This window comes from Hipposideros armiger, unplaced genomic scaffold (assembly GCF_001890085.2).
Source record: "Hipposideros armiger isolate ML-2016 unplaced genomic scaffold, ASM189008v1 scaffold_315, whole genome shotgun sequence".
NCBI classification, from domain to species: Eukaryota; Metazoa; Chordata; class Mammalia; order Chiroptera; family Hipposideridae; genus Hipposideros; species Hipposideros armiger.
The window spans coordinates 89,523-110,446 of NW_017731665.1; the positions used below are offsets into that span (position 1 = coordinate 89,523).

Sequence of the window (20,924 nt, forward strand, 5' to 3'; positions counted from 1 at the left end):
CCTTTGAATTTTTCAGTTCAGTGAAGTAATTCCTCAGTGATAGCATCGTTCATAGAGCCTAGTAAATCCTCCATAGAAAGGCGCGAGCATGTTGAAAGCACTATGTGCCATCTCATCTGCTCATCCAAAGTTCTGTCTTGCTTGTTAGCCTGGGTGCTACATTCACTTCAACTTGACATAACCAAGCCTTCCCTACTCTTGACTTTGCACAGTGAAACTGTACCCATGTCATGCAGTAGAATGAACATGGGACATCCTGGGAAGGTGCAGTGTGGCTTTATGATCCCAAGTAAGCCCTGTCCCCATTCTTACGTGCTCCCGTGTCCACTTGCTAAGATACGGCTGCCATGTGTACTTCCCAGCACTGTCCTTGTGTGCAGACCTTCCTGGTGACACACTGGCTACCACCCAGCACTCAGCTCCTTCATCAAAGGTCATTCCTGTTTCAGGGTAGCCTTTCCCGTGCCATCCTCAAAATTCTTTTTGGCTTAAATAAAACCTTTGGTTCCATTTTATAGCAATCGAAAGAAAAGAGTTGTCTTTAGCCTGAGATCTCAGAAGTCGCCGCTCCACCTCTGGCTTTCCAGAGGCTGCCTTCTATTCCTGCTTTTAACATGAATTCTTGAAAACATAATCAAACACATGCACGAGACAAACTCAACCGAGCCCCTCATCTTATGCTGACTAGCTGCTACTTCTACAGGTCATCAGCCAACTGGAACCATCTTTGAATCCAAGCAGTTTTACCAGCTTTTATTATAAACACCAGCACATTTCAAGTTTCCTCTTTTTGATCACAAATATAGGACTTTTTTCTTCTCATCCTAAGTATACAGCATGAGACACAGTGTCGGGGCTTGCCAGCTCTCTTACAGACATTTCCTTACAACAGGCGCAGGATGGGCATCTACAGACCACACCCAAGGCCGCATCCTTTGGCATCTGGGTTGTAGGGACTCGGACTCCAAGTTGAGGTCGGTACAGTTTTGGATTCCAGGAAGACCTGAAAAAGATGCCCCCCACTAAGGTGTTAAAGGGCTGCACATCGGAGTGCGGGCCTGGAGCTGCTCCTCCAGGGCCCCAGGTGGCTCAGAGGTTTCCCACGGCGGGAGAAAGGGTCACAGGTGCAAGCAGCAGAGGGATGGCCAGGTGGCCATTAAAGGGCCGTGGCCTTGCTTTTCCTCCTGGGAGGTGTGGAGACAGGGGTCTGTTGATGGTGCTAGATGGTGCTCTTATTCTTACCTGGCTTAATTCATCTATATTAAAACCCAAGATTCTAAACTCTGTGCTAAAACTAATTTCTTAGAAATTTTCCTCAAATTCAGATTTCCAAATCACATATTTTGAGAAAATCTCTGAATACAAAGCCAAAAGGGAAGCTACTTGGGCCATGATTTCTAAGTACCACCACCACCCCTGATCTACACCACCCTCTGGTTGGGGGATGAGGGCCGAGAAGCAGGACTCAGCTAACCAGTGCCCTGGGAAGGGAACAGTCCAGAGGACTAGCTTCAGCTCTCATGGAGGTGGTCCTCCTTAGATGTGGTTCTTACAGCATTCAGGAACTCAAGTGTCACCCCCTCAGTAAGGGTGCCTGGAACTGGACCCAGAGGGGAGGTGGGGAACCAGGTGCCCAAGTACAAGTATCCCTGAAAGCTGGAGGCCTCGTCTCACCATAGCAGGGCTGGGGCCAGAGCCCCAGTCATCTCCCCTCAGTGGCTTCCAGGACAGCAGCTGTTTCTAGTCGGGGTGGGGAGAGGGGGGAGTGGGGGGAGAATGAAGGGTCAGGGCTCTGTCTACAGTGTCTGAGGCCATGGTGGGACATGCTGTGTGGTGGCATTCTCCCCTACCAAATCCAGAATCTTGGGGTGGGTGGGGGGTGGGAGCCAAGAACCACCTCCAGTCCCTGGAGCATCCTTTGCATCGATTCTGGGATGTGTATGTAGGAAGGGAGGGTTGGGGGAAAAAACTGCAAGAACCCTCTACTCTGGTTTTTGGGGGCAGAGTAGTTGACAGGAGGTGGATGGGAGGCCAAGTGCTGTTTCTGACTCACTCGTGTCCCTAATTTTGTGGGTGAAGCTCTCCCATGAGCACTGAATATGTGCAGCCGTCACTGAGCTGACCATCTCTGTCACTGGAAAGGGAGAACCTTCACGCCTCGGCTGAGCCCAGCTGCCACCCGCATGGCCACCGGGACCTCAGTCCCCGCCTCTTCTCTCCGAGCAAACAACCAGAATCATGTCTTACAAAGAACAGACTCCAAAAAATATATATAAATAAATAAAAACCTTAAACATTCTTACAGGGATCTTAAAGAACAGAATACATGTTAAAAACTTCAGTAATTTATATCAATTTTAAGCGGTACTTTATATACAATGGGGAAAAAAACACATGCATAGTCCAAATACAATGTTGAAAACAGCATTTTCATAACAAAAAAACCCCGAACACTAAGTGTTAATACCATGTACATGAATTCAAGAAGGACCACCCTTTTTGTCTGTTGCACACAGTTTATTTAACAATATGATATAAGAAATGAGTTGGTACTTTACCATTCTATACAGTGATTGAATCTTCTTGAATTTTCTTATTTATAGTAATTATAGGGCTTGCATGATTTACACTAGAATTGCTTTTCCTCATTTCAAGTTTCACATAGAAGAAAGAAAAGAATGCTCTTCTCTATTAACATTAGCATGGTCTAAGAGAGTGATCATCCCTATTTTTTGTCTAAAACCAGTTTTATCAGAGAAACAAAGCAACAATTTCTACATCTGCAAGACAAGAGTTTGGCTTAAGCCAGTATGTATAGATAGATGTGTGTGGGTGTGTACGTGTGTGCACGCAGGAGCCAATTCCTATCGTCCAGGGGTAATACTTGGAGAACGCCCACAGAGTTCACAATAGAAAAAATTTTCCCACAACGTCAGAAAGTTGTCGGGATACATTATAAGCTTGCATTATTTCAGGAATCAGTTTCTGAATATTATTTTTCTTCTCACTTTTAAACATAAATGTTTAAAGTCTTGAAAATACAAATAAAAAATATGAATATAATGAACTTGTTTTTCCCGTTAAAAAAAGGCATGAGTCACCAGCAATGACGACAAAAAGAATCCAAACAAACCCCCCTCCCCCCAAAACAAAAAACAAAAACAAAAAACAAAACAAAAAAAGAGAGAGAGAGAGAGACCAGATATTTAAATCAACTGGTTTTTAACAAAAAAATATATTCTTTGTATTGTTTCTTTAAACAGCAATCTACCCTTCCACGGCTTGAAAGTAGCAGTTCCATCTAGGAATAAAAAGAGCCTAGATGCCTGAATTTCAGTACAAAAGGTCCAAGAACATGAAAGGGAAAAAAAAGTGATGCTCTCACAATGCTACAAACCCTCCACAAACTTTTCTAAGGTGTCTCCTGTGGTGTCGCCGACCAGGGACAGCTCACTGGACAATGCACTCCTGTTGGGGGTGTTCAGCTGTGGGAGCATTGCACTCTGTTCGGGGTTTCCCAAGTGTCCCTGATCTATGGAGCTGGCCATGGTGACTGCGAGTCCTGGGTGGGGGGAACCAGTCTGGGGCGAGACATGGTGTGGCGAAGGCTGGGGCTGTATCCGTGGCGACGGGCTGGAATGTGGAGGCTGGGACTGGGGCCGCGGAGATTGGACAGGGGCCGGAGACCGCACCTGGCTACTAAGGGACGTGGCCATCTGCTGGCCGGGGAGGTGCGAGGCCTGTGGCTGTCCTGAGAGCATGTGCTGCTGGGGGCTCATGGGGTTCGGCTGGCCTGGGGACCCAATCTGCTGCTTCATCTGCTGCTGCTGCAGAATCCGCTGCTGCAGGGCCTGCTGGATGTTGGGGGTGCTGTCTGCGCCCAGCCCGGGCTGCCCCATCTGGCCGAGCTGCCCCATCTGAGCCGCCATCTGGCCCATGGAGCTGCCCTGCATGGGGAGGTGCTGCTGCATCCGCTGCTGCTGCATGGCTGGGGGGTAGCCTCCGGGTCCTTGAGGCTGCTGGAACTGGCCGTGCCCTGCCATGCCCGTGGCCATGCCCGCACTGCCCTGCTGTTGTTGCTGCTGCTGCTGTTGTTGCTGCTGCAGCAGCTGCCTCCGCAGCATCTCTCTGTACTGCGGATTCATACTTGCCATGCTGGGGTTGTGCCCCGGGTTCATGATGTTCAGGGCCTGGCCCTGGGGGTTCAGGCCTCCCATTGCCTGCTGCTGGGGAGGCACGCCTGGCCGTGGCCCGCCGGCTTGCATGGGGTTCATGTTCTGCAGGTTAGGCTGCTGGTGCAGACCAGGCTGGGGCTGCAGGCCGGGTTGGGCCTGGAGGCCGGGCTGGGGCTGTAGGCCGGGCTGACTGGCCACGTACTTGGCCGTGCGCTGTTTGATGAAAGCTGCCATCAGCTGAGGGTTTGACTTGAGGATGTTGAGCACCTGCTGTTGCTGTTGCGGGGAGCTGGGAGACTTCAGGGTCCGCAGCAGGTCCTGCAGGGCGCCAGGCGAGATGCTCCGGGGCGGCTGCACGTTGGGCATCCGTGGCCCGGCCACAGCTGGTTGGGCCTGCATGGACATCACGGGCCTGGGCATGCCTGGCATCGGCTGCTGCTGGGGGATGGGTGCCTGCTGCCACTGCCCAGGCGGCAGGTTGGGCATGACAGGCCCACTGACCTGGCTGGGTCGGGGCACATTCAGGCCGACAGGGGCCATCTGGCTCACTGGGGTCACCATGCCCGTGCGCCCTGGGGGCATGCCGTTGTTGATGTTCACGCGGTACAGGTGCTGCTGCTGTTGGGCCTCGCGCTCGATCTGCCGGGCCGCCTCCACTGCCGCGGGTGGGGGCTGGGCGGGGGGCGGCGGGGCCGGCACCTGGTTGGTGGGCTTCCCGGTAGACACCGTGGTGGGGGGCTGAGTCCGGGCCACGCTGGGGAAGCCGGCTGGTGACATGCTCACAGGCGAGGGCTGGGGCTGGGCAGGGGGCTGTGGTGTCTGGGGCGTGCTGGGCTGCTGCGTGGGGGTCCCTGGCGGTGCTGAGGTAGGGGAAGGCAGACTCTGCTGAGGCACGTTGCGGGTGTTCATGGTGGCCATCCGCCGGCGCATGAGCTGCGCCTGCTGCAGGCGGTGCTGGATCTGCTGCTGGCGGAGCTTGTGTTTGATGTTGAGGCAGAAGGGCACGGGGCATTTGTTTTCTTGGCAGTGTTTGGCATGGTAGCAGCAGAGGGCGATGAGCTGCTTGCACACCGGGCAGCCTCCATTGGTCTTGCGCTTGCAGCCCTTGGTGTGCTGCACCACACGCTTCATTTTCTGGCAGGACGGCAGCGAGCAGTTGGCGTTGCGGCACTGGCAGGCATGCACCAGGGACTGGATGCAGCGTTGGATGCTCAGGCGCCGTGATTCCTGGGGGCTCTTGGACTGTGGTTCACCCTGGCTGCCACCCTCGTCATCCAGGCCCAGCCCCCACTTCACCATCTTGTGTGTGTGGCTCTTTGTGTTGTAGCAGTTGATGCAAAGGTCGTAGTCCTGAGGACAAGGAAAGGGTACAGACCAGCGTCAGCACTTAGTTCAGCATGACCAGACATCCCAGCCACCCTCCAGAACCTTCTCTCTTGGGAACTACCCCACAAGGCTCTAAAGATGGCAGGATCCACCTACTTGCCCTGACCCCAGCTTCTTCCAGGGGCCCCTCCGGCCCTTCCCAACCTGCTGTCTCACACTGTCAGCAAGCACACAGGTTCGCGCATGCACATGATGTGTGGCTTTGGGTCTGCCTAGGCTCCTGGGTGTGTTGGTGGACACTGGTCTTCCTTTCCTTCCTTCCTCTGCCATGTAGGAATGACACCCAGCCACCCCGCCCCCACACTGGGCCTGGGAAGCCTGACAATGAAGGAATGACTGAGGCTGTGCCCATTTCTTTCCAGGCGCCACACGAGTGTCTGAAGTACCACAGACCTGAGTTTATACAGACTGGCCCTCCACTCTCCAGGGCTACTACTGGGTACCCTCAGCATGTTCCCAGAGCTCTGCAGGTTGGCCCAGCAGGGGGCACTAAGGCTGGGAGGCCTTCACCAGGAGGAAGGCCCTGGGCTCAAACCACAGTGACAAAATGTCCCTTTCCCAGGTTTCTAAAAGCCACCTGCATTGGGAGACTAAGACAACGAGGTGCCGGAGCAGAGAACAGAGCCCTATCATCAGCACTCAGGACGTGAAATCCCAGCAGTAGGAAACGAGAGGGAGGACAAGACAAAAAGAGGCTGGAGCAAGAAGGAAATAAAGACCAAGGCATTTCAGAGGCCCTGCTCTGCCCCCCAGAGATCACAGAGCTACTCCTGCGTGGGAGTCTGTGACCATCTACGGTGGGGGAGGTGGAGGGCCCACAACAGCCTGGTTCACTCCATGTGAGAGACCCATCTGTGAAAGGGACAGACTCTGCCCCTTCACACAGGGGCCAAGGCCTCTGCAGGGGGAGCCACAGGGTCCCAAGCAGTACAAGGGAGGAAGGCTGCCAGATCCCCAACCACAGGGACCCCAGCTGACAACAGGAAAGGAAAATCAGGCCAAGTCTGGTGGGACCACTGCGCCTCCGCTGCTCTCTCCCGCCCCGGCACCGCGAGGCCTGTGGATGTGCCCAACACAGAGCCGGGTTAATGACACACCGGGAATACAACAAGTGCCTCGTGATTGTCTCCTCATCCTGGACCAGTCAGTGCTTGCCGACTCCAGGGAAGACTAGCCTGTCCTGCCAAGGGGCTGTGTGTGCCCTGAATACATGTCAAGGGCCCCAACCGCCATGCTCAATTTGGTCAGGACCAGACCATGGTCTGTGAAAGGAGGCTGGCTTCTTGTGATCCCGGATGTATGGTTTGAGCCTGGTGGGCGCACAGTAGGAGTCCAACCAATGTGAGTTAGGAACTCACAAATACCAGCATGCCTTGAGGGGACCAGTCGTCACGCCCCTGCCGTACCCCCGGAAATGCCAACTGTCTAACAGTTCAACCTGAAATGCAAATGCATAGACCAGAGAGGGCCAGGGGGCAGCCAAGGGGACCCCAAACTGGTGGGCCACGCCAGCTGTGCCCGAAGTTCTGTCGGAATGCAGCATGAGCGGGAGGGCCGGGCCTACCTCGCACACGGTGCAGTGCCAGCGCGTCTCCACGTGGTGCTTGCACTCGTTGCAGGTGTAGACAAAGCGGTCCTGGCCCTGGGTATGCAGCTCCACCAGCATGCACAGCGTGGACCACTTGGACCGCCGCAGGGAGGAGAACTCCCAGTGCTTGTCCCTGGCGAGGGTGAGGAAGGCGTCGCGCCCATCCATGAGGTCACAGCTGAGCAGGGGGTCAGGGTCCACGATAGGGGGCAGCGTATTGATGACGGGCCCGGCGTGCAGATGGATGACAAAGAAGACCTGCAGGAAGAAGGGCAGGAGTGGCATCAGCGCCCAGAGAGAGGGGCGGTGCTGAGGAGGCCTGGCCCTGGGGCGCCCAGGGCTCCCCCAGCCTGCAGAAGCCAGGCAGTACTGGGCCTCACACCTGCTGTCCCAGGTGTGTGTCAAAGACCAGCTCCCTGGGGTTGAGATGAGTGGGTGATGCGTCACGTGGTGTTACCCACCCGCCAGCTTTCTAGGAGCTGGTCCTCCCACACAGCCCGTGGGGAGCACCAGATGGTGTCACCACACCTTCCCCCTCCTCCTGGCCAGGGGCAGGGCTGTGGATTCTCAGCAACTCCCCCTCCTTTATCTCAGCCCCGAGGGGTACAGACGCTGAGCCCTGGGGCGGCCTACCCCGTGTCTCACCTCTTTGTGCTTCTCCATGGTGGCGTAGAGCTTCTGGGACAAGTCGTTGGACACGTTGGGCATGCTGGGCTTCTTCTTGTTGGCTCGGCTGATGCTGCTTTTATTCTTGTTGGTTTTTTTGTTGTTCTTTTTCTTGGCATTCTTGCTGTCACCCTGGCTGCCCTGCAACAACACGCGCAGCTGTTAGACAAGCCCAGCTTCTTCCTCAGGCCCAGTATCGAGCCAGGACTGCCAGCTCCCAGGCCCTGGGGGTTCCAGCTCCAGAAAGCCCAGCCTGAGGCAGGAGACCACCAGGTAGATCCCTACCTACATGGGCTGTAAACACACTGCTTCCTTCAGAGGAAACTGGTAAAGGAAATCTGCTGAGAACAGAAGCAGGGCCTGCACTCAGATGGGACCCAATGGGCACAGAGCTGACACATAACTGTGGAGCGAGCGTGGCCTGTGTCACGCAGGCCATAGGTCACATTCTCTTGTGAGGGAAGCACACACTGGGATGCTAGTTCACAACTGAGAGAATGAAATCAAGTTTTCATTGTTCTGCATCATTCCACTGGACACCCGCCGCTCCAAGCCTTATCCTGTGCACTCAGGGGCTTGGTCTTTGCCTTGGAAAAGGCTCCAAACACCCACCATGTGTGAGAGACACAGGAAAGGTGCAAACGTAGAAGCTGCTGCCTGGATAGGAGTAGGGACTCAAAAGTGGCCCCTCCACATCCCAAGCAAGGCTGCACCAAGGCAGGACACCTCCCTGACCCTGCTCCCAGCCCCCAGGCCCACTCTGGCCTGAACCCCACCAATAGTGCTTCAATTAGCTTAAGTCTAAGGGATTCTGCTCCTTAGTTAAAACATTCCTACTCTGGAAAGAACTCAGGTTCTTAGTCATTTAGGCTTCAAGGTGGGAACATTCACCAGGTCTGGTCCAAAGAACTTCATTTATGACAAGTGGGGGGAGAGAGGGAGGGAGACACCACACACCCACACCCACACCCACACACAGAGTAGGTACTGAAAGGAGTGTCACAGTGTCACGCTAGGGCAAGCTTGGCCACATTCCTCCTCCACCACCACCACCACCACCATGGCACTTCTAAGAACCAGGAGGAGCCCGAGGAGTCCTGGCAATTGAAAACCTAAGCACATGAATGAACCTCGACTCTGGTTAGCAATGATGTATCCGTATTGGTTTATAATTGTAGTGCATGCAGCACACCAATGCAAGGTGTCAGCAGGGGACACTGTGCTGGAGTATATGGAACTCTGTACCATCTGCTTGTTATCTGGAAGCCTTTATTGTAAAATATAAAGCCCATATTTTAAAAGCTATAAAAAAATAGATTCACTGCATCAAGTTTAGAAAAGATAGCCAAATAATAAACAAATAAAAATAGTTTTTTGCCACCAGAGCAATATCACCTATGCACCTTTACTTTGTGTGATTTTTCTTACAGCATTGGGGTTGCATCCTGTTTCTTTCCCCCTATGGCAAGCATCTTCTCATTTCTCACATCGAATACCACTTTTCATGGCAAGTGCCATCCATCCCATCCCAAGTGCCACCTACACCTAAGCCAACGCCCGCTGCCTCTGGGAACTGGACGCGCAGAACTGCGCCTCTGTCCTCCACCTCTACCTCCTGACCTCTCCACCACATGCAAGTCCACGGCCAGCAACGGCCGGCTCAGGTGTCAGCCCTTGTCTATTTCTATTTCCCAGAAAGCTCCCCACCTCCAGGCCAGAGGTGAGCATGTCCTCCTCAGATGGGACTCATGGCTGGGGCCTGTGTTCCCCTCAGAGTCCCCCTCTCTGGGAGTTCCGCCGTCAGGGCACAGGTTCTCCTCCCCCTGCCAGAACCCTCCCACTGTCTGCCACATGCAGGATGCACGTTCTGACTCAGGCCACTTCCCATCCAGGTGTCTGGCAGTGGTGGACACACAGAGGGACCGCGGGGCTCAAAGATCAGCTCTGGTCTCTCTCTCACTGGAAGTCCGCGTTGTCACCTGACATCTGGCCCACCCTTCAAATTCAAAGGTTGGCTGAGTGCGAGACCGCCCAGCGAAGCGCATCCTGCCTGGCACGTAGCAGCCACTCAGCGCATCACTCCAGACCCCGGCTCTGAACACCAGCCCTAGCCCCTTGAGCATACCACTGAGGGCCCCAGGTTGCCCAGCTCCTCCTATTAACGGTCATCTCAATATCAGCATGTCCACAGGCAGTTCTTGGCTTCTTTCTCCAAATATGCTCTCCCTCTTCCTCCTCCTTCAGTCAGAGCCAGCAAAGACACAGCGGGCAGCCTTGACCCAGGGTTTTCCTCACACACCACAAAGGTCTGCCTGAGTTCTGGGGCTGCTACTCTCAAAATACGCGGCACACTTCTCCTGGCCTCTCCAGCTACGAGCCCAACTGGAACCGCCATGTCTTCTTACTGGACACCGCGAAGCACGGCACCCTTGCTCCCAGCATGGACTCTCTCCTCCTCTTGCTGGAAGCTCCTCCTCGATCCTCTAGGCTCCTTCTCACCAGGTCAGTCTCTGCTCAGTCCCCCCACCCCCACCGCCTGGAAGCGCCTCCATCTCTCCTCTTCCATGTGTTTCCTTTTCTCCATAGCTTCCACCACTATCTCACAGACGCCGGGCATGTGTTTATTCTTCTTGTTACTCCTACTAAAACATACACCCCTGGAGGGCAGGGATGGAACTCTTCCTTAGTTCTCACTGCACTGCTCAGGCCTGTGCCAGCACACAGCGGCAACTTAGGAAACGGTGAGTGCTCGAGTGCGGCCACTATAGGAAGAGCAGTGCGTGCATGTGTTTGTAGTTTGTAACAAAGCAAATGAATGACGCCTGGTAACCAAGGGTCTCTTCTTCAAGTCCTCCTGATAGGTTTCTGATCGTGATGCACTTGTCTCTGTCACCATCTGTGCCGGGCTCCCTGGCAGGGCGCCCACCTCTCATCTTTCTGTGTCTCAGTCCTGTCTGTCCTGCCCAGAGATGCTGTGGCAAGCCTCTCCCATCCCCCTTCTACTACGTGATGTGTCTCCAGTGCCCACATCTCAGCCTGCCCACTGCCCAGTGTGGGCTGTGCTCCCTAGCCCCAGACCTGTGGTGGGCGGTGACAAGTTAGGTTATGCATGAAAGTACTGCCATAGATAAAGAAGGCCATGTCCTGTGAACCCACCACCACACGTTCACTCTTCAGCGTGACAGAACTCAGCTTTCTGCGCATACAGCTGGGGCTATCGGGCTCCCCAGGAGGGTGGGGTGGCGGGCACATGGGGGCTTTACCTCTGTGGTCTCACTGGCTGCGGTACTCTCTTCCTTCTTTCTCTCTTCTTCTTCTTGTTCCAGCTCCTTAATGCTCTCTTCCAACACATTGGGCCAAAAGTCACCCTCAAAATAGGGCAGTTCCTTGGCACTGGTGAGCCTGTCTTCAGTTGCTTGTTTGAAAATGTCCTGGAGAGCGAACAAAGCATGTCAGTGAGATGAGGGGGCCTGAGTGACGCTCCTGGAGGAGGGAGGGGCGGCGTGGGGCCCTGACACTGAAGAGGATACAGTGCTGTGTATGCCCGAGGTGCTCAATGGCTGAGATCAGCTAGTTTAAACACGCACCATGAGGACACTTTCAGGCTGCCAACTCAATATCTTTAGCCTGCAGGTAAGATGTTTCTATATTTTTATTTCACACTTTTTTTGGCTTTCTAATCCAAATAAGTGAATACAATTCTAACATATGTGAACGTGAAAGGAAGGCACACAACAATCTGTGACTGGTTGGTGACAAAGCCGGCGCAAGCCCTCCTTCAGCATCGGCACCTTGTAGTCATGGATGATGCGTTCGGCAAACGCCTTGTCCAGCATCTTCTTGTACCACTCCTGCAGGCGCTTCGGTTTTGGGATTTTTTGATCAGGGGGGTGGCAATGGAAGATGTAGTCGTCTCCTTCACTTGGGGGACAGGCCCAGATGTGTCCTGTCACATACCTGCATGACACACACACACATAATTCAGATGGAAGTGGTGAGTGTAACTGTCCCTGCCTTTAAGAAGTAATAACAGGGACCAAAGCAAGGACGGAAATAACGATAAAGTAAAAAGAAAACAAAGAAATGACCACAGTGCTTGTGGCAGAATGTGTAAGAGGCATAGAGAAGCTCCAAACCAATGTACTGGGGTGGGGGTACATGGGTAAGGCCGAATATCTAGTGTGCGCAAATGCACGCCTGGAAACTGGCCCCCAAATACTTTCTGAGGTGTGCATGTTGGGCAGGGACTGAGGCTGCACAGGAGAGAACCCAGGAAGATGGCGACTCGCCAGGTGTATCAAATGGCTTCTACCCGGGGATGCACTGAACTCCCTATCTACTTCCTACTGTGCATTGGAAGGAAGGTTGAGTATTTGCCTTTAAGAGGTTAAAGTCAAAATTCATCTCATTCATTCTGTTTAATCAAATGACTTCAATCAAATACCTCTAACATTTTCCCAATTTGGAGCAAGGAATGTGATAGCTCTAGAACATAAAAACAGAGGTGAAGAAAGAAGTCAGATGCTAGAGACCACATCTTACAGGATTCCATTTATATGAAGTGTCCAGAAAAGGGACATTTATGGAGATAGAAAGTAGATTAGTGGTCTCTGGGGGCAGGGGTGGAACAGGGACCAATAGCGAATGGGCATGGGGATCTGGCTGGGGGATGGCCATGTTGAGACTGACTTATGGTGACGGCTGCACCACTTGGTAAAGTTACTAAAAATGACTGAAGTGTAAAACCGAAATAGGCGAATTTTATCATATATGAAATATGCTTCAATGCATTTTTCACAGAGACCAGAATAGAAAAAGAAGAATGTAAAAGGCGGGGTAAGTGCACACACTACACTGAGGAGACGCGAGAGCACCTGGAAACAGAGCTCTGGAGACTTTGGAATCCATCTAGGACGTTAAAATAAAAACACATATAACTTACAGGAACACTCTTGTTACTTCACAAAATAAATATACAATGAAAATTAAAACCAGAGTTTTTATTAGTTCTGAATAATTTGAACTGAAACTCACCCTAATTTCTTCACATATTCCAAATATCCAATAAGGATCTCATGGTAAACGGCTGTCCGAAGGCATCGGGGCCGAAAGAAATGAATACTGTCCAGATAAGATATGTACACACGCCTGGGGGGCAGGAGAGGAGAGAAATTAATCGAAAGTTGAGGGTATCCCCTAACTTGAAACCAAACACCAGCAGCCAAAATAATCCCCCAAAAACAAAAAAACCCCACAAAAACAAACAAACAAAAAAACAAACTCCAGAAATAAATTGTGTTTTGATAGCATTTACACTGGCCACAAACAGGACAGAAGAAAACTCCCATCACCGACTGCCGCGGCCAATCCATAAAATGGAATCCAATTTCATCACTGAACTGAGAAGGAATGGCTTTACTCACCATGGAGAACCATGGCAAGATCAGGGCAAACTAAGAAAAGCCACTTTCAATTCCCTCTCACCCAGACCCTAGGTACTTCATTTTTCCAGGTGCCTCGGCGAATGCCTGGGCTCATAGGGTGGTCTCCACCCTGCTCTCTGCCCCACATAAGACAGGGACAATACCAAGAGCAGGACCAGAACCCACAGGTACCCACAACACAAAACACGCTTGAAACAGTCATCAAAGCCCTCCACTGCCCTCCCACTGCCTTAGAGGAAACCTAAACTAAGAGTTTGGTTAATTAAGCATGGGTTATTGAATTTAAAACCAGCTCTAAAGCACACAGGTTCTCTTAAGACACACAGAACCTCGGTGTACTGTAACGCAGCATGCTGAATGACACCCCCCCAAAAGGAGATGGAGGACTACCTTGTGTTTGGAGGGGGGCAATCAGAGCCATACTCTTGGACATGCATCCCAAAAAAGCAGACATCCACTCCATCAATTTCCTCAAAAGCAAAGAGGGCTTTGGTTCGATATGGGAAAGATTCAGACATTTCCCCAGAGTCCACAAACCTGAAATAAATAAAAGTCAAGGTCTGATGTTAGCATGTGTCATTGTTTATAAGGTGCTTTACAACGATACCTGCTGCTCTAAACTCGCTCAAGGAAGAAGAGATAAAGGCCTGGCACCTCTTCTGACTACCAGCCTAAAGATCTTCCCACTGGCCTGGGCAGCTTGGAGCTGCAATTCTGTTCTTTGTGACACTGTTTCACTCAGCTGGGAATTTTGCCTCCTCTGATGAATTTGGGACAGAGGGAAGGGCTGGTACACGCTAAGTGCTGAAAAGCCTTTAAATTATGTAAACTCTAACTAAAGCCTTGCCAGAAAGCGGGGCCTTTGTGAACCAAGTGGGGTGAACACTGGAACAGCATTATTTTAGAAAACAGCACAATGTCTGCACACAAACCGTGACTTCATCCCAGGCTTGACCTCCACAGTCTTGTCTGAGCTGGCCACCACTCGGACAAAGACCTCCCCGGCTTCAGGATGATTCTGTCGCCGCAAAAACTTGTTGACTCGGTCTTCCAAGTGGTTTCCTAATCGCGTGGTCTGCAGTCCTGGAAAATTAAGAATGAGCAGGTGAGAGGGAGTTGGAAGGGCTGTGGAGAAGGCAACGGAGGCCACACAATCTGCCCTTTTCTTTCAGTGTAATCTGGTATTTTAAGGATTAATGTTCTCCAAGTCCAGAAAGGATCTAGTCTGTCCTATGAGGTGAGCGTTTTATGAGGGAAAGGGGGACTCTGGAATCTCAGGCACTCCACACCCTGAAAGCTGCCACCAATGACCAGATATTTCCATCTTTTTCTAACCATAAGACAGAAGAGCCATAAAGGTGGACCTGAACCTGAAAGAAGGTGGGTTGTGGGGTAAAGTTGGGGAACAGGCATGAGCGGAGCCGTGCTGTGCTCACCAGCTTCCTGCCCCCCACACCCTGGTGAGGCAGAGAGCTGTAACTCCACCGTAACTCAGCTCTGAGCGTTCAGATCATGGCAGGAGTGCCGACCGTGTCTCAATGCCCAGAGCTGCCCCAGCTCCAATCCCAGATGAGCTCTTCCTCCCCTGCACACACCCCTTTCCCAGGGACTGGCCCAGGAATGGCCACTGTGACAGGAGACATACAAGCTGCTCAGAGGTTAAACATTAGCCACAGAATTAAACACTCTGGCACATGGAGAAAAAAGACAAGCTGCGAAAGCTGCACAAGGTTCAGTGATTATGTATCTATATGATGGGACTTTAAAACAGTTTTCTTCTTTACATTTATTGTTTTTAAAACTATTTGCTACATTAATAAGAAAAAATTTTCAAAAGCTATTTGGGATCTTAGAAGATTCCTTACTGAGGTCAGGAAATGTATGGAAAATTTAGACCAACTTTCTGTATTACATTTTTCTGTAATAAACATACCAATGGTGGACTTTTTTTTTTATATGTAAGTTATACCTCAATAAAAGTGATTTAAAAAGAAAAAAACACGGGGCCGGCCGAGTGGCACGTTGGTTAAGAGCTGGCTTGGGACGCCAGCTTTGAGCAGCAGGGCCCTGGTTCGGATCCCACATGGGGACCAGTGACACTGCCCTCTACAGATAAGATGGTGAACAACAGCTCGACCTGGAGCTGGGCTGCCGTGAGTCCCCGGCGTCCGCGTAGGCTGCAGCCCCTGTGGCAGTGGGTTGCCATAAGCTACCGTGTGTGGCCAGTAACCAGTGTGAGCAGCCGGCAGCCGGGGTGAGCTGCCAAGAGCCACCGTGAGCGGCCGTCCAGAGGCCAGCAACTGATCTGCCTCACCTGGGAAGAGCACAATGATAATACCAACATGGACCAGTGAAGCAATGTCCTCCACAACTAGACTGAAGAACAAAACGACAACAACTTGTCTGTTCCCCTTCCCCCGATTCCCCAGTGCTGTTCCCCTCCCCCAATTCCCTAATAAAATCTTAACAAGAAAAAACACGACGACAATGAAATCAAAACCCTACAGAAAAATAAAGACTTGAAAAGCTACAGAAACGAGGGGGAGTAAATTTGTGATCCGTCTTGCATACTGATGAAGATGTGCCTTGTACACAGCTGTGCGTTCGTGCCCTGGACTTCTTACACTCGCAGCCCCCAGGGCTGAGACAGCCATCGTGGGAAACGCGGCATTAGCTGCAAAAGGATCCTGAAGAAAAAGCTCACATTCTTGCCCCATGTGCCCCCCATAGCCCACCGCCTCATGCCACTACTGAGCACATTCTGTTCCCTCACAAGGTGGCTTCAAGCCAGAGAGAGGACAGAGCTAAGAAGGGCCACCCTGACACAAGGAGGAAAACCGCCTTCCCTTGTGAAAATATGACCCCACACACTATGACTTTCAAATAGCAAACAGATGGGATAAACCTTTATAGTTAGGTCTTTGCTTTTTTCTTTAAATCACCTGAATTATCTGCACTAAAAACCAGGTATTTAAACGAGACAACTTATGACAATCTGGTCATAAGCACCAAACTGAGCACCGTGAAAACATAAACGGCTGGAGGGCTGCTTCCCTGTGAGAAGAGCCATGTGTGTTATGTGTAGGAAGACACGTGACAACGCAGAGAGCAGCAGTACAAGCTCGGAGATGCAAATACTGGGAAAAGGAGAGCGATTCTCATCCATGGGGTGCACACATGCAGGTGTATTTCAGGCCCTGTGGTATTTACGTAGCAGGCCCTGCCCCTGGCATCACAGCTGGGACCTCTCTGCAGCCAGTGCGCACACTTCTGCCTTGTTTTTACACTGCTTCCCAACTTTCCGTGAAGTGGCTGCATCCTTTTATTCAGCAACTTGTTCTCATTTTGCATTATCTCTCACCACGCTGCACTAAAGGGCATCCCTGTACTGCCTTTGTGCAAATATCTTTGCTATCCATGAAAAACGGAATTGCTGAGTGTAAAATGAAAATTTAAAATTGTACTCCCGACCCCAAGCATTCAATGTACACTTCTGTCGACAGTGCATGACAGAGGGGCTGTTAATTTCCCTTTATGTGACTGAATCCTTCAGCTTTTTGCTTTCTGACCTTTGGGTTCTAACTTTTTTAGGAAGGCTTTTCATAAAGATACTCTTACTGTGACCCCGAATACATTTGCAGTAGTTTCCTTTCCCCTTTAACCACCTAAAGTTGGGCTGTGTGTATGGTATAAGGTAGGGAGGTGGCTTTGGGTGGATGGTCAGTTGTATCCCTCACTGACTAGCAGCTGGAAGATATTTCCAATACTCAGTCAATGCAAATATGAATGAGGCAAACTTTCCTTTGTGACCTAAAGACATTCACAAAGAACTGCTCAAACTAAAAAATAAGGGTAACACTACATTTCTAAGGTCCTTTTCTGTAAGTGAATATTCTATATCTTAAACCCGAAAGCTCATGTACCAAAGGCCCACTTGCCTTTCCCCACCATTCTCTGGACACTGAGGTAAGGTGGGCCAGGCCAGCTCTCAGGCTCTTCCTCAACCCCCCACAATCCACCCTATGCCTTCCAGCTGCAGCTGCTCTTCCAGGGAGGCCTACCTCACTAGAGGCAATTTAATGTGCTCACGGACACTCTGGCCCAGGACAGTGTGTCTAAGGTGCTGACTGCTTCAGCAAAATCACTCAGGACAGACCTTCAAAAGTAGGGATCTCACTTGAAGGCAACTGCGCCCCAACAGCACATCTGGCAAGGTCTGGAGACATTTCTGATGTTCACAACTCGTGGGGGTGGTATTGGTATTTAGTGGGCTGCAGCCAGGGCTGCTGCTAAAATCCTACAAAGCACAGGAAAGCCACCATAAAAAGAATTATCTAGCCCCGGATGTCAACGGTGGCTCAGATGAGAAATCCTAAACTAAAGAGAAATACTGCAATAGTGAGTTCATCAATATTTCAAAACGTTTTATAAGAGTGAGTTTAAGTTATAGGTTAACTGTGAATTTTGGTAACTCTAGAGTTTGAACTTGAATTAATCTGACTTGGCTTCCTCCTTGCCTGCTTCCTTCCCCCAACGTGTAATCTCTCCTTCCTTCCAGTTTCTGTTCTACTCACAACTCCTCTTGTCAGGGATGTCCTGAGCGGTGTACCCGTCCTGCTGGAGGAAGGCAAGAGCTGCAGGAAGCACTGGGGCAGGTGAGCTCTAAGGCGCCCCTGCAGGTGGCTTCCCTACCCAGCTTGCTGTTGACTCAGTAAAGGGACAGTCTGGGAGTGTCATGCTACGGAAGGCGGCCCCCAGTACTTGAGAGCCAAGTGGACAAAGGTTACATATTGCACTTTTGAAAAGAATATTCTCTATAAAAAATCAGGACCCTATGTAAAGTTACTTTTAGTAGCAACAGACTGCTCTCATAAAGAGATACCAGCAGCCTCTCTAACCAGCAGTAACATTCTCAACAAGACTTTGTGCAGATCAGTCTCCTACCAGCCCTGCATGGATGGCAGCTGATTCCCAGGAGGCCCAAGAAGGTCACTACTCACAACAGCAGGGTCCACACCTAGTGATGAGCAAGTAGCTGCCCACACACAGGCCCAGGGCTGAGTGTGCTGCTCACACAGGACATCAGAGAGCGAGAGTGAATGTGTGTGTGTGTGTGTGTGTGTGAGAGAGAGAGAGAGAGAGAGAGAGAGAGAGAGAGAAAGAGAGAATAAGAGAGAGAGAGAGACACAGAGAGGGGGGGGGAGTGTGTGTGTGTGTGTGTGTGTGTGTGTGTGTGTGTGTGTGTGTGTGTGTGTGCGCGCGCGCGCGCGCAAGGGAGGTCTTATTTCTAAGCTACTTGAGAAGGATCTGCTGAAAATCTCTCTCAGAATTTATAAAGTTTATTCTATATATATATATAAGCTTTCTAAACTTTCATCTAAAACATGTACTGATCATAAAGCTGACTTTCATGTAAGGATCAGACCAAATGATTCTTTTCAAGGGTAAGACAAGAAAAACACAAAGTATTAGAAAACAAACTCACAGATGAAAATGCTGGACAAGTGAGTTCCAAAGCCACGCTGAGAGGAACCAAAGGAAGACTGGGAAAATTATACAAGTGTCTACAATGTACAGATCAGGAAACAGAAATCCTTCCACAACTTACTCTTAGCACTGAATTTGTTTTCTTTTCGAGTTCTGCCAGTTTTCTTCAAGCAGTTGTCACACACAAAGCTGCAAAATTAAATAAATAAATAAATAAATAAATAAATAAATAAATAAAGATGGGTGTGATCAGATTACGTGAAACAGTGTATGTTGCCAAACCACTGAAATGCAGCATTACAATACTTTGTTGGCAGTTTAACTCGCATCATTAGACAAAAGTCAAGAGGCAGACTGCTTTGTGTCCACAATTCCTAAAGCAGGCAAACACTGAAGACTTAAATTTAGAACAACTGCCATCTATTTTAACTGCTGACAGCAATGAATGAAAAGCAGCAACAGCAGCAGCAGCAGCAGGCACCCTCCCCCTCCAGTCTGTGCAAAACTGCTTTCCCTTCCCCAAAATCACAGGAAATCACCAGGAAATTACTCACCCTGAAGGCCAAATGATATCATAGTGTAAAACACAAATCTGATGCATCTTCCGGCCACACTCCTTGCAATCAACAAAACTAGAAGACAAAGAAAGCGCACTGAAATGCTCGGGGAACCACACGACAGAGTGGTCTGTAGGAGCTTGATTAGCTGTGGCATGAATGCATCTGTTGATTGATTCAGCCGTATTTTTAAAATTTTTTCAGTATATTTTCTATAGGAAAAGCTGACTTTCTTCTCTTCGTTGTACAAATGCCTCATTCTTCTCTTCTTCCAATTTCTTTTGCAACCAGAAATGAATCTTTACTTTTAAAAATCGCTACGATAATGGCATGTTTAATGGGCCAGTATTTGACATTACCACATATCTTCAAGACCAATGCTTGCTCTAGGTAACTACACATGCCTCATCTGACTTAAACAGCAGAGAACAATACTTTCAGTGTTATAAACACTTGTTCTGAGGCCTTGGCACAGGAAGCAACACGCTGAGTCGGTTACAAAGGTGAGAAGTGCCAAGCTGACAGGTAAATGATGGCCCTATTCAAGTAACACTGGAGAGCAAGGGGAGCACTTCATCACTTGCCTCTGCTGCAGCCCCCACCCAGGCTCACCTGGGCTGTCACCTCACCGGGAATCTTAATTGGTAATCTACTTGAAGGTCAAAACCATCTATTTTTTCAGCCACTCCCTTCCTGTTACCACACTGACACCTGGTGGAAGTCTTCAGGGGCCAGAAAGTACCACATTTCCCCCAAACTCTCCTGGGTTCAGGCTCTGCCTATTAGCCTGAAGGCTGAGCCCTGTAACCAGACACACACACTCGCACTATTCTGACAAGCCCCTGGCCCCTGATCTTTCCCCTGTTCTTGCTGAGCAAGGCTTCAACCAGGGATCGAGCCTAACCCAGCTTCTCTGTTTCTGTTCTGTTGGAGGAAAGAAGACACACACACAAAACTGCGAAACAGCAGCACCACTAACTGGCTGTCCTTGAGTATTCTTGGGCAATCCCGTGCTGTGTCCCCCTCCCTACCACCCACTCCACATGGTGGCTGTTCCCAACCTTCACTCTTTCCTCATGTGCTGCATTACCCCCAGCCGGCTCCTTCTTTGAAATCTCAGAAGTTGAGCTCATCTCTGAGTTAACTACTGAAAAGGTCAGCAGGCAACAACTCCCTCAGTTTCTGTGCCCTCTCCAAAGACACCCCATTCTCAATCCTTCCCTCCTATGTCAGGGAAGAGGAACATCAAGAAACAGGATATATGTTTTATCAGTTTTGAATTTCAGCCTCTCTCCCTTCCTATTAACCGTTGGCTGGCCCGCCTCCCTGCATTTCTGTTCAGTTACGGATGCCACCATCTACACTGGCTCTGTCCTCACCCAGCAGTGTGGTCTCCTCCACCAGTCGGCTGTCCTTCACTCAGCCTTCCCCTCCCACCTGAGCTGCGCTCTGAGTCTCCCAACTAGTTTCCCTACTAGGGAGCAAAGTCTTCTCTCCTGGAGAATCCACCTCACAGATCCGGGGTGATCTTCCGGTAACAGAAACCATGAATGTCCCCCCAAGCCTCCCCAGCATGCCCAGGAGGAACTCTACATGTCAAAGAGCAGTGTTGGGGGCATTG

General features: G+C 50.6%; 1 protein-coding gene across 3 annotated transcripts in view; it reads right to left on the reverse strand.

The window, feature by feature from the left end:
• Nucleotides 1–726: 726 nt before the first annotated feature.
• The window catches only part of CREBBP (CREB binding lysine acetyltransferase), a 146,782-nt gene continuing 126,584 nt past the window's right edge, over nucleotides 727–20,924 (reverse strand). For 2 of the 3 annotated variants that reach the window (XM_019660332.1, XM_019660330.1), the window contains 10 exons: nucleotides 19,301–19,378; nucleotides 18,868–18,935; nucleotides 14,192–14,342; nucleotides 13,650–13,796; nucleotides 12,850–12,963; nucleotides 11,607–11,772; nucleotides 11,079–11,246; nucleotides 7,795–7,956; nucleotides 7,126–7,407; nucleotides 727–5,525 (listed from right to left, as the gene is read on the reverse strand). In XM_019660332.1, coding sequence (XP_019515877.1) covers nucleotides 3,390–5,525; nucleotides 7,126–7,407; nucleotides 7,795–7,956; nucleotides 11,079–11,246; nucleotides 11,607–11,772; nucleotides 12,850–12,963; nucleotides 13,650–13,796; nucleotides 14,192–14,342; nucleotides 18,868–18,935; nucleotides 19,301–19,378 — 3,472 coding nt within the window. In that variant the 3' untranslated portion in view covers nucleotides 727–3,389. The remainder of the gene's footprint in view (nucleotides 5,526–7,125; nucleotides 7,408–7,794; nucleotides 7,957–11,078; nucleotides 11,247–11,606; nucleotides 11,773–12,849; nucleotides 12,964–13,649; nucleotides 13,797–14,191; nucleotides 14,343–18,867; nucleotides 18,936–19,300; nucleotides 19,379–20,924) is intronic. The other variant, XM_019660331.1, reaches the window with a different exon arrangement.